Source organism: Cervus canadensis, chromosome 10, assembly GCF_019320065.1.
Source record: "Cervus canadensis isolate Bull #8, Minnesota chromosome 10, ASM1932006v1, whole genome shotgun sequence".
In the NCBI taxonomy this organism is placed as follows: domain Eukaryota; kingdom Metazoa; phylum Chordata; class Mammalia; order Artiodactyla; family Cervidae; genus Cervus; species Cervus canadensis.
The window spans coordinates 40,185,290-40,197,487 of record NC_057395.1 but is presented as its reverse complement, the minus strand read 5'-3'; the positions used below and the strand labels follow the sequence as shown (position 1 = coordinate 40,197,487).

General features: G+C 47.3%; 1 protein-coding gene across 2 annotated transcripts in view; it reads right to left on the bottom strand.

The window, feature by feature from the left end:
- Nucleotides 1–11,879, bottom strand: part of DTD1 (D-aminoacyl-tRNA deacylase 1) — a 77,483-nt gene extending 65,604 nt beyond the window's left edge. Inside the window, exons 1-4 of one of the 2 annotated variants that reach the window (XM_043479489.1) lie at nt 11,659–11,879; nt 6,789–6,879; nt 4,462–4,697; nt 3,202–3,306 (exon numbers count right to left, since the gene is read on the bottom strand). In XM_043479489.1, coding sequence (XP_043335424.1) covers nt 3,202–3,306; nt 4,462–4,697; nt 6,789–6,879; nt 11,659–11,701 — 475 coding nt within the window. In that variant the 5' untranslated portion in view covers nt 11,702–11,879. The remainder of the gene's footprint in view (nt 1–3,201; nt 3,307–4,461; nt 4,698–6,788; nt 6,880–11,658) is intronic. The other variant, XM_043479490.1, reaches the window with a different exon arrangement.
- Between the last annotated feature and the right edge of the window lie 319 nt (nt 11,880–12,198).

Genomic DNA, 12,198 nt, shown 5'->3' with positions numbered 1-12,198 from the left:
CCGCTAAGTGGTACTTTCAGCGTTCATCTGAAGGATGGAGGTCCTGGGTGGAGGGTGGGGTGGGGTTGCAGGGGGCCACATGGGAACTCAGCATCCTGAAGCCCACTCAGGTTGGGGGTATCCATGAAGTGCCCTCAGCCTCAGGCTCGTTCTGCGAGAGGGGAGGACTAAGGATTTGTGCACTGGGTTTCTCCCCCTAAAGCAAGTATTTGAAGGGAAGGCAGAGGATGAGAAAAACCCTCTGAGAACAGCAGAGGTGTGAACTGCCGAAGACAAAAGATAGTCACAAACTCTGACGTTTCTTCCACTGCAGGCGGGTCTCTACTCTTCCCCCAGAATCTGGGCGGCTGAGTAACTGCCCTGACCAACAGCACGTGGGGCATGACACAGGCCACTTTCCGGGCCTGTCTGTGGGGCTGGCGCTTCCACTTCCTGCTCCCTGAAACGGCCCCTTCTGGTCGGGGAAGCCAGGCACCATTGTAGAAATCCAGCTACTCCAAGACGGCTGGGCTGGGAGAAGCCAAGCAACGTGGGGCGCCCTGGGGAATCAGATGAGGCGGGGCACAGAAACAAGATGCACAGAGGCTGGCCCAGAAGCAGGTCCCCAGGCCCAGCCAACACTGCAGCCGCCACCTGGCAGCACTGACCCTGCCACGGGTTTCCACTGTGAAGGCAGGGCAGCCCCTGTGTTAGTTGCCCAGTCGTGTCCGACTCTTTGTGACCCCGTGGACTGCAGCCCGCCCGGCTCCCCCATCCATGGGAATTCTCCAGGCAAGAATACTTGAGTGGGTTGTCACGCCCTCCTCCAAGGGATCTTCCCAACCCAGGGATCGAACCCGGGTCTCCTGCATTGCAGGAGGAGTCTTTATCGTCTGAGCCAGGAAATCCTTCAGGCTGATCTGGGTCTGGGACAAGCGCCTGGCCAAGCCCTTCCAAGATTCCTGACCTGCAAAATTGTGATGAAGATAGTCTTTTTTTTGCTTGCTTTTACTTGAAAATACTGGACTTAGTAGAAAATATCACATTGTAAACAAGTCTATTGACCCAGTAGCTTAAAACAGCTTTTAGGCACAATCACACCTAAAAGCTAAAGATGAGATACTGGGACCAAACAGCGCTTAAAGAGAGGCCTGAGCTAGGCTCTGGAAGATCTTTCCCAGAAACAGAGGCAGCAGCAGCTTCCAACTGGCACAAAAGCAGGGAGGAGGAGGACACATCCAAACCATCAAGGCACAGTAGTAAGAGGAAATCAGAGCAGTACACTCATCTTGTGAACAAAGAGTGAAGGAGCGAGGGGCAAAAGCATTGTGTTTCCTGATGTTCTGGGAACCTGAGACCATGTGACATGAAGCCAGGAGGGTTAGAAGGGCAGGTTATTTTACGTGGGGAAAGGATATTAGGCAACTTAGAAGAAGTTGGTATGCTTTGGGCACTTAGCTCTTAAAGATGTAGACATGTAACCTGGGAGGTGATGGATGTCAACTTGTTGTGGTCATTTCACACTACATACATATGTCAAGTGGCTAAACCTAACAGAGTGTTATAGGTCAATTACATCTCAAAAGAACTGGAAATTTCTTTTTTTAATTTCTTGGGGTCAGGGTTAAATTTTTTAATTTTTGAATTAAACTATGTTGTCTTAAAGTCACTGAAGGGACCCTGAAAATCTTTCAAGAAAGAAAATGCATTCAGCAGTTCATGTTCCTTCAGCTTACAGAGGACCTTCCACGTTGGAGGTGAAAGCCAGGATCTCAAAATGAACCCAACGACAGTGAGTGTGTAAAACATGCTCCTTGCACTTTGTTCCACTAAAAGAAGAGCAAGCGAGGCCTGGGAGATCACCGTAGGGCCTCTGAAAGCCCAAAGGAACTGAAAATAAATTCTAATTAAAATCCCTGGCATCATCCATGTTGGCTTCTCATCAAAATGATCTGATGTTTCATATCCCATGAGCTTAAATTCTGATCCATTATAAAATTATAGTGTTTACAGTACACTGCTTCAGGCACCTCACATAATGACCTGGACAAAATACACATCTTTTCAAAAAGTAAGAGCTGTTTTTAGGAACACAAAGCAGTTAAAGGTACATGGGAACACTCATGTTGAAGGGCTTAGGTGAAAGTGGCCTTGTTTTCACCCGAGCGTTCCCTGACAACCATCACTCACGTCCCACAGAAAGGGCTCTCTCTCATGCTTCTGTGATATCCCTGGTGCTTATCCTTCTAAGGACCTTGGTGCAGCCTCAAACACATCTGAGGTTACTCAGAAATGGGATGATTCTACGTGGCAGGCAGAGGACACAATGCTGGCAGCAGTTAATCCCTGGCTCAGCAAATAAACATCATTATTCAAAGCACTGAACTGCTAATTGGGGGAAGAACCTTGTTTGTAGCAAAGCTGTGACAGACAGAGGACCCCAGTGGACGTTCACGACCAGGCTTGTCCCTGGAATTCTAAGCTGGGATGTTCCCAGACGAGGTACATGTATTTCTTCTCTACCAGCACCCAAGTAAAGGGCCAGACTTGACTTAAGGTGGGAAGTCCTGATCACATGGAACCCATTTGTCCTTTTGGCAAATGGACACTTCACATAAGAGGAAAATTTAAATTAACAGAAATACCAGTGAGGAGCTGGGACAAAACTCCTCTGAACACGACCAATCTGAAGAGCTGACAGCCCTTGATGTGGGGTTCTGCTACAGAACTCCAGAGTCAGGTCATGACTTTTATCACTTATGGTTGAAAACAGGCCCAATAAAAAAGGGACCTGGGTTTGTTTAACCCAGAGAGAGAAAGTTAAAGAACAGGAACAACTACAGAATTAACTGTTAACAACAACTAAATGTCTACAGGAAGCTGACAGCAGCAGCAGACACAGTTGTGGTTGATCAGACACAGAAGCGGTCATCCTACGGTCTCACCCTGAGGTTCATCACAAAAGGAGGCTAAATACACTTTCCCAGAAACTGAAGCAAAAGGCACAATGCTGCTGCTGCTGCTGCTAAGTCACTTCAGTCGTGTCCGACTCTGTGTGACCCCAAAGATGGCAGCCCACCAGGCTCTGCCATCCCTGGGATTCTCCAGGCAAGAACACTGGAGTGGGTTGCCATTTCCTTCTCCAGGGCATGAAAGTGAAAAGTGAAAGTGAAGTCGCTCAGTCCTGTCCAACTCATAGCGACCCCATAGATGGCAGCCTACCAGGCTCCTCCGTCCATGGGATTTTCCAGGCAAGAGTACTGGAGTGGGTTGCCATTGCCTTCTCTGCAAAAGGCACACAAGGATGGTCTAAATGCAACTCGTCCCCTGAAACATGAAAACAGACTAGAGGTGAATGGCCCTCAGAAGAAAATTCATAATGTTGGATTCACAGTTCTCCTACAAACCAGGCCCACTCTTCTCAGGCATTTTCTAGGCTCCCTCTTGGTCGGTGAAGATTGGCTGGCATCTCCCATGACCAGCAGTTAGGTCTACACTGTTCACATGACAGCAGAGAGCCACACACGGCCACTGGGCCCTGGAAACGGGTGGGCCTGGATCGAGGTGCCCAGGGAGCAGGAAAGCTTCAGGACAAGGCAGGAGGGGAGAACTCTCATCAGGAACTCTTTACACTGACTGCGGGGTCAAATCAGAAGCCTGGGGGTGTCCTGCGCTACGTGAAATAGTTGTACCATTAGTTTTGCTTGTTTCTTTTTCCTTTTTTTAATATGGCTCCTAGAAATTTAAGAGGACATGTGACTCCCCTCTGTGGACGGCAGTTGTATTTCTCTTTTGTCAGGCAGGGTAAACAACCAAAACAAAACACCCTGCATCCTGTGCACTGCTGGACTGAGACCCACTTCCATCGTAGACAGAAGCATGGAGAAGGGTGAATGGTGCCACGTGGCCTTCAGAGGACACACAGGGCAGCGGCAGGGGCAGCGGCTCTGATGTAGTGTTAACAAACTAACAAACTATTATACAGCACAAGGGAGCTCAGCTCAGTGCTCTGTGATGACCTAGATGGGTGGGATGGGGGTAGGGTGTGAGGGAGGTCGAAGAGGGCCGGGATATCTGTATGTGTACGTGCTAAGTCACTTCAGTCAGGTCCAACTGTGCGATCCCATGGACTGCAGCCCACCAGGCTCCTCTGTCCATCGGATTCTCTAGTCAAGAATACAGGAGTGGGTTTTCATTTCCTCCTCCAGAGGATGCTCCCCACCCAGGGATCGAACCCGCATCTCTGATGTCTCCTGCACTGGCAGGTAGGTTCTTTACCCACTGAACCACCTGGGAAGCCCACATATGTACACACATGTAGCTGATTCACTGTTGTTGTGCAGCAGAAACTAACACAACATTGTAAAGCAATTATATCCCAATTAAAATAAAAAAAGAATAAGCATAAACAGCGAACTTTCTGGAAAGGAAATATTCCATCTGCAGGCTGCTGGTCCCCTCCCCCTGGGGGACCCCACCTACCTTTGATGAGCTCCGGCCTGTAGGCCTTGCGCAGCTGCTCCAGGAAGCCCTTGTAGAAGGACTCAGCCTGCTCTGCAGGCATGGCCAGGTGGAAGTCGGGCTTGTTCCCCTTGAGGACACACTGCAGGGTGAACTGGCTGACGCACAGCACCTCGTACTGCTTGTCCATCACGCTCTTCGACCAGTGTTTCCCACTTTCATCCTCAAATACACGCAGGTTTAAGATCTTCCGGACCCTGGGGGGAAAACCCAGGTGAGACCTACCGAGAGAACCGCAAGACCCCAGACACACCCATGCCCCTAAAATGTCACCAGTGCTCTGCAGACGGGGGACACTGTGCTGGCTCCATTGCCTACAGGAGGGATGACCTTGGGCAAGTTCCTTTCCTCCCTGCGCCTCCGTAAAAAGTGAAAGTGCTGGTCACTAAGTCGTGTCAGACTCTTCAGGACCCCACAGACTGTAGCCCACCAGGGTCCTCTGTCCATGGGCTTTCCCAGGCAAGAATACTGGAGTGGGTTGCCATTTCCTTCTCCAGGGGATCTTCCCCACCCAAGAATCGAACCTGGGCCTCCCGCATTGGGGGCAAACTCTTTACCATCTGAGCCCTTCAGTAATGGGGTAGTAGCAGTCCTTTATTTTCTTTTATCAGCCCTTCTAATTCACAGCAGCTTCCAGTGGGAACCGGAGCTGAGATGACAAGCCCTTTCTTTACCACCGGCTCCTTCAAGCTGGGGTTGTGTCAAAACATGAGCTCAGTTTTATTTTCTACAGAATTCAATCTTTACACGGGGGTAAATGATGACCCTTTTAAACAATTTGGCAAATACCCTGGAGAAAATTCATGGTCAGTGCAGAAATGCAGGAAGATCTGGGGAGAGACATCTTGACAACCATGTCACAGGCTCCTTACAGCCAGGGGGGGCTTTCCCTGTATGTGGGGATGACAAAGGACACCAACCTCAGCAAGGAAGAGGACTGGCTAACATTTATAAGGTCAGACTTGAGATAAATGACAAACAACTACCTCCACGAAAGTTGCAATTCCACCCTCTGAACCCACGTGTGTGATGATGCTAAAGATGTGTTCAGAGCCTCTACAAATACTCACTCGCCACTTTTGTAGGCACCCTCTGCAGGGGACATGTCCATGGCCCCTTCTCCATGGCTGAGGTCCGCCTTCTGTTGAGTCCTCTCTCTGAACCACCAAGTTACATACTAGCTCTCCATTTTGTCAGAGACACAAAGAGACTTAGACCTGGGCCCCAGCTTTGAACCACTACACCACCCCCAGCCTCCTGTGTATCTAAGGGACAGCTATGGAAACACCGACATTCGTGAAGTGGTACTGAATGGCCCTTGCCAGTCAGCAACACCTTAGCGGGAATTCGGTTCCAAGTCTGGTTTTCAACCTAACACAAAAGGGACTACTGGGCACTGCTGCACCTTTGCTCTGGGCACCAAAGGGCAGAGAGAAAACAGATCCAAGCTTTGGAAGAAAGTGTGCCAGGCAGTGCTGGGGAGAGGCAATGTGAGGACGGGCCAGTCAGGCAACAACAGTGACAAAGCTCCCACCTTAAAAGAGAGAGCACCGGCTTCCAGGTCGGGCGGCCCAGGTTCTAGTCTGGAGTCAGGCTCTGTGCTACGTCCACGTGCACGACAGTCAGCAGGTAACGTAACCTCACTGACCTGAAGATCCTCGTGTGTCCAGTGAACAATTAGCCTTTCTGACCATGTGTAACAGGGCCCAGACAGTGCAGCTCAAACTGGAAACATAAACTATTCATGTGAAAAGAGGCTCAGTGTTTGCCTTAGGAGAACGGCTCCAGGCCACAAGAGCACGCAGGGACTGACGGCACCCGCCAGGTGACGGCTCTTCCCCGCCCTCCTCGTCCGTGACACAGAGGTGGCCACACTGAATCAAAAGGGACACAGATGAAAGTGACAGAGGTTCACTTTACAGGAGCAAAACACTACAGAAGTGTTTTGTGTGTGTGGTGTATCTTTTTTTTAAGTTCTGTTATTTATTTATTTGGCTTCACTGGGTCTTAGTAGTAGCACACAGGATCTTCAGTCTTCTTTTTGGCATGCAAGATCTTCAGCTGCAGCATGTGAGATCTAGTTCCCTGACCAGGGATTGAACCTGGGGCCCCCTGCATGGAGAGCAAGGAGTCTCAGCCACCGAACCACCAGGGAAGTGCCTATATATACATACATGTATATGCCTGTGTGTATATATTATATAAAGAGCTAGCCAGCTAGCTGGACAACCAGCGCGTGTCCCACCAGGACAGCAGTGATGCGGAATGTAAGATAAGATGCCTCTTACATGTGCTCCAGTTCCTTCTGCGTATCTTCCAAGGAGATACCCAGCAACACGCAGATGCCCCGTCCAATGGCGCTTATCTGCTCTCCTCCAACTGGGAAGGCAACAAAAGGGAAAAGAAACTCAGAACCAGGCAGGTGCCATGAAGCACGTTTGAGTATCCACAGGAAAACTTAAAACACTGCACTTGTAATTTCTTTGGCAAAGGCCATAGGTACTGAAACCTGAAAGAGCTTATATCAACTCAGTATGATGATCATAGCTGCCCATTCTGATTTTACATCTGGAATGAATGAGTTGTGAAGTGAACAACCGTGACACAGGATTTTCAGGCCTCATGTTCATGTGTGTTACCACGAGTGAGACACCTGAAAATGTCTATGAGTCTGTCCATCTGTAACAACAGAGCTTTCCTCTCCAGAGAATCCAGCTTAGCTCTGTTAGTTCTCAGAAAGGAAATACTTGCTTTTCTTGGAAATCAGCAAACTGGGTAACACAATACAGAATGCAAAAACATTTATGTCATAGAAAATAAATGATTTCTCTACTAACTGCAGAAAAGAGAAATATACATAAAAAATACAGCTTAAAAGTTAAGCTTCAAGTCAGCAAACTTCTATTATTTCCCAGTTTATTACTAATGTTGCATTATAAGCCAATGACCTCCAAATCTTTTTGAATGATGCACCCCACCCATAAAAAAGAAAATTCTCTGAACACAGATTTCTATTTCAAATATTTGTGTGTATTCAAAGTCAACTGTATACTCTGGGCTTCCCTGGTGGTTCAATGGTAAAGAATCCACCTGCCAATGCAGGAGATGCAGGTTCCATCCCTGGGCTAGGAAGATCCCCAGGAGAAGGAAATGGCAACCCACTCCAGTGTTTTTGCCAGGGAAATCCCATGGAGAGAGAAGCTGGGTAGACTACAGTCTATGGCATTGCAAAAGAGTCAGATACGACTTAGGGACTAAAGAATATGTACACTATACTAACATTTTATCAATGGTGGCACACTACTTAGGCAAGAAACATTATCACAGAGGTCAAACTAAAGCCATATTTCAAATGTTCATCTTCATAATTTTCAATTTTAGGGCCAACTTGTTACTGAAGCTCATTAGATTACTGATGTTCGGTTAGTTTATTCTGTACTGACCTAATGTTCCAGAGAAGGGTCAACTCTGCCATTTTTTTGCTGTCTGCTTCTGCTGGATAATAATATCCATAAATATTCCTGACAAGGCATCACAGGCTGTGCCATGTCCCACATCCTGCAAGCTCAGGAAAGAATAAGAAACCCCCTATTCCTGCAGGTATCTGACAAGGGACCATCTGACAGTCAGAAACCAGGAAAGTACATGCCTCACCTTATTCGTGAAATAACTCTTTTTACAGCTTAACTTCTCTTATTTTTATGCTTAAAAAAAACAAACATTTTAATATCTTCTTCTGTGCTTTTTTTATAATGGACTATGAGTGACGAACCACTGACTCAAAATATGAAACCAAAATCATCTATCCTGACATAAGCAGTAAACACTCAGAGTTGTTTGCCTGTTTGTATGGCTTTAGAAAACTTTGGCTCTATTTGTTCTTTAGTTAAATCAGTATTATTTTCTTACAATATTAGTATTTCAAAAATTTTCCCCAGAGTATATTTTAAAAACTGAAAAAATGATTATTGAACTATGTCCACCATTAAAGTAATGCCATATGCATCATAGAAATTTTTTTAAAAAACAGGAAAGATGAAAAGAACACAGAACACCCAAAGACAAGCACTTTAGTATGTTACTGATTGATTTCCTTTTGAGATTTCCTCTACTCACAGATTTTACTCCATATTTGTTCTCAACTACCGAATAATATTGTATATAAATTTTTGTGTCTCATCTTTTAACAGCACATGGGCATGTTTCCATGTTATGAGCTTTTCCTAAACATCTTTTAGTTGCAGCTCATCCAGTAAAACAGCTGCATTCTATCCATGGATGGACTAACCATCCTATTTGGCCAGATAAATGGCTTGCTTTCAAATTCTCACTTCAATAAATAACACCATGGTGAAAATCTTTGGACACTAAAGTCTTTTTTTTTTTTTTAACAGACTTTCCTGCATAGCATAGTTTTAGGTTCATAGCAAAATTGAACAGAAGGTACAAAGGCTTCCCATATACCCTGCCCCCAGACAGTTCCCCAACCACCACCATCCCTCATCAGATGGTACATTTGTTCCAAACAATGAACCTCCATGGACACATCATCATTCAAAGTCCACAGCTTACATCAAGGGTCACTCTTGATGCTGTGCATTCTATGGGTTTGAACAAATGTATGATGACATGTATCCACCATAACACTATCATACAGAGCAGTGTCACTGTCCTAAGAAACCTCTGGGCTCCGCTGGTTCATCCCTCTAAAGCTTTTTCTATAATTAGGATTAACTTCTTAGAACAGATCCTCAGAAGTAGAATCACTATTCGAAGTGTTTCAAATCACCATGTGAACAGTTTCAACATTTTCATAATGTGGTATTGTCCTAAAAAACAAATTATGTACCAAAGCCTTGAAATGACACTTTCCTTTTGGAGAAGTTATGCCCCTCCCTAAGGATGTTTTATTATAGACAAATGGATTTCTAAGAGAAAAAACACAGGGCTAGGAAAAACCTGAGATATTTAGGCAATATAAATTTATTTTGTATAAATATAAATTTATTTAGTTTATAAGTAAACTAAATTTAGTTTATTTGATGTCATGTATGTTGGCACCATCCAAGACCTATTTTTTGAGAAGAATTCGCCACCTAATTACCCATTCAAACCCAACCAATCTCTTTCCAACATTCTATGAATCTATTCAGATTTCAGCTCATAAAGCTGAGTGACGAATCTAAAAAAGAGGTATGCAGCCCAGGTTGGATGCATGAGACAAGTGCTCGGGCCTGGTGCACTGGGAAGACCCAGAGGGATCGGGTAGAGAGGGAGGTGGGAGGGGGGACTGGGATGGGGAATACATGTAAATCCATGGCTGATTCATGTCAATGTATGACGAAAACTACTACAATATTGTAAAGTAATTAGCCTCCAACTAATAAAAATAAATGAAAAAAAATAAAAAAGAGGTATGTATGTATATGTGCAACTGATTCACTTTGCTATGCACGTGAAACACAGCATTGTAAATCAACTATACTCCAATAAAAATTAAAGAAAAAGCTGAGTGATAAACATGGGGGTTACTGTACTGTTTCAACCACGTAACCATATGAATATGTCTGAAATGTTCCATCATTTTAAAGCTTTTAAAATTAGATGATCACAATAACCATGCTAAGGCATCAATGTGCCCGACCATGTTCACAAAGGAGGCTACTACATAATGTGACTCCTAATATTCTACTCTGTCACTCATAAAATCGGAAGTGACATTTTAGAACCTTTGAAATAAAATGCCACTCACGAAAGGTCACATGGCAGTAGAGCCAGTCACATTGTAAAGGAATCAGAAAATCACTCTGTTGCAATTCAAGTAAAAGGCCTGGCTAACCAAAGGCTCCTCCAGCACTGTGAGAGAATTCCATCTTATTAACTCCTACCCACAGTTAGCACTCTTGCATGTTTTTTCTTTTTATTTTTTTAACATGCAGGATGGTTTCTATGTTGTTTTTAACTAAAAGCATGTAATTTAAATAGTAAATGAAAATCATTCAAACTATGCAGCTAATCTCACAGAATCATGTTTTTAATCAGACTGGCAGAATGGAGAGTCGTCCGTTAGGACCAAAACTTAACATTCTGCAAAGTTTGCTCGCTGCTCATGACGACCACACTGAGCAGACTGCAAAATTCTTCTCAAAAAAAAAAAAAAAATAGCAATAAACCCCAGAGTTATACTATTCCCAGTTACTCCAGGACCATATCGCAAACCAGTTACCAGAACACCTTAGAAATCATGCTGCAGGACTGAAAATCTCAGATCTAAATATATGGTTTTACTGAGTTTGATGGTTTCTTTAGGGAAGTTTGCTGTTTTGTTCTTAGAGCTATACTATCTTGGACACAAAAACACGCGTTTGGTATATACTCTGGCTTGAGGGAAGGGTTATCTACAAGTGCCTGAAGGGAAACAATACTAGAATTCTACCAATAAGAATAGGAAAGGCTAGAAGACAATGTAAAGTTAGTCATTCCAAAAAAAAAAAAAATGTTAACATTTTTATGATCTTGTCTGAGTTTTTGAAACGACTCCCTTGTACCCACTAGTCATCTGGACCCCTGATGTCCACACTAGACCACAAGTGATCAGGAGACAGACTGAGGGCTGCGTGGCTCGGTCCACGAGAGACTGGCGGAAAGAAGAAACACCTCCCGATGCTTCAGGGTCTGCCCGGGTCACTGGGGCGGACACGCTCAGAACCAGCCCCTGCGAACACCTGTCAGGAGCGCGCACCTCGCGGGTAGTCCAGCTCCAGGAGGACCCGGACACGGAGAAAACCCGGGGCGGGGGGGCGGGGGAGAGAAAGGCACAAACGCCGAGCAGAGGCTGGGGAGGAGCTGCGCGCTCCGGAGACGCCCCCCCACGCGCAGTCCAGCAACACCCCGCGGAAGGGCGGGCCGGGGGACGCCCGGGGGCGCGGCCGCCCGCGCTCCGAACAAAAGCAAGCGCCGCCGAAGACGACGCTCACCGCGTCCCTCAGCGGAGACCCGGCGGCCCTTGAAGAGCGCCGCTGGCCGGGGGACGGAGGGGCGGGGGGGAACTCGGGGCCACGGGGCTGGGATCGCCCGGGGGCGGCGCCCGGGAGAACCCTTGGCAGGGGCGGCCGGGCGCGGGGTCAGGGCGGCTCCTCCCGGCCCCGCCCGACTGACCTGTGACGCTGGCCCGGGTGACGCGCTGCACCACGGCCTTCATGGCGGCGGCTGCGGCGAGCGGGGCGGCGCCGGGCGGCTTCCGGCCTCGGGGACTCCGCGGGCGGCGCGGCGGCCGGCGCCCTCTGGCGGGGACACCCGGAAGCGCGCTCCGGCGCGGCCCCACCGGCCTCACCCACCGCAGGTTGGTCCCGCTCTCCGTGTAGCCCCGCCCCGCAGTGGGCCCCGCCCACTCCCCGTTCCTGCCCACCCAGAGCTGAGCCCCGCCCAGACTCAACCCCTTTCCCGGCCCCCACTCCTAGGCAGACTCACAGGTGCCAAGTTTCTGCTCACATCCCGTCAGTCATCCCTGCATCCCAGCTTTGTCCTGATCCCTAACCCTAACCGTGTTCCTCCTGCCGTTTTCCCACCCCTCTGACCCCAGATCCTCCCAAATTCCTTTCCCTTGTCTTCCTGCCTCTGCAGCTCCTCAGAAACCAGACAGAAGGGGATCCGCTGCCTAAAATAGCCATCTAACTGTTTAGGTCAGATGGCATCACC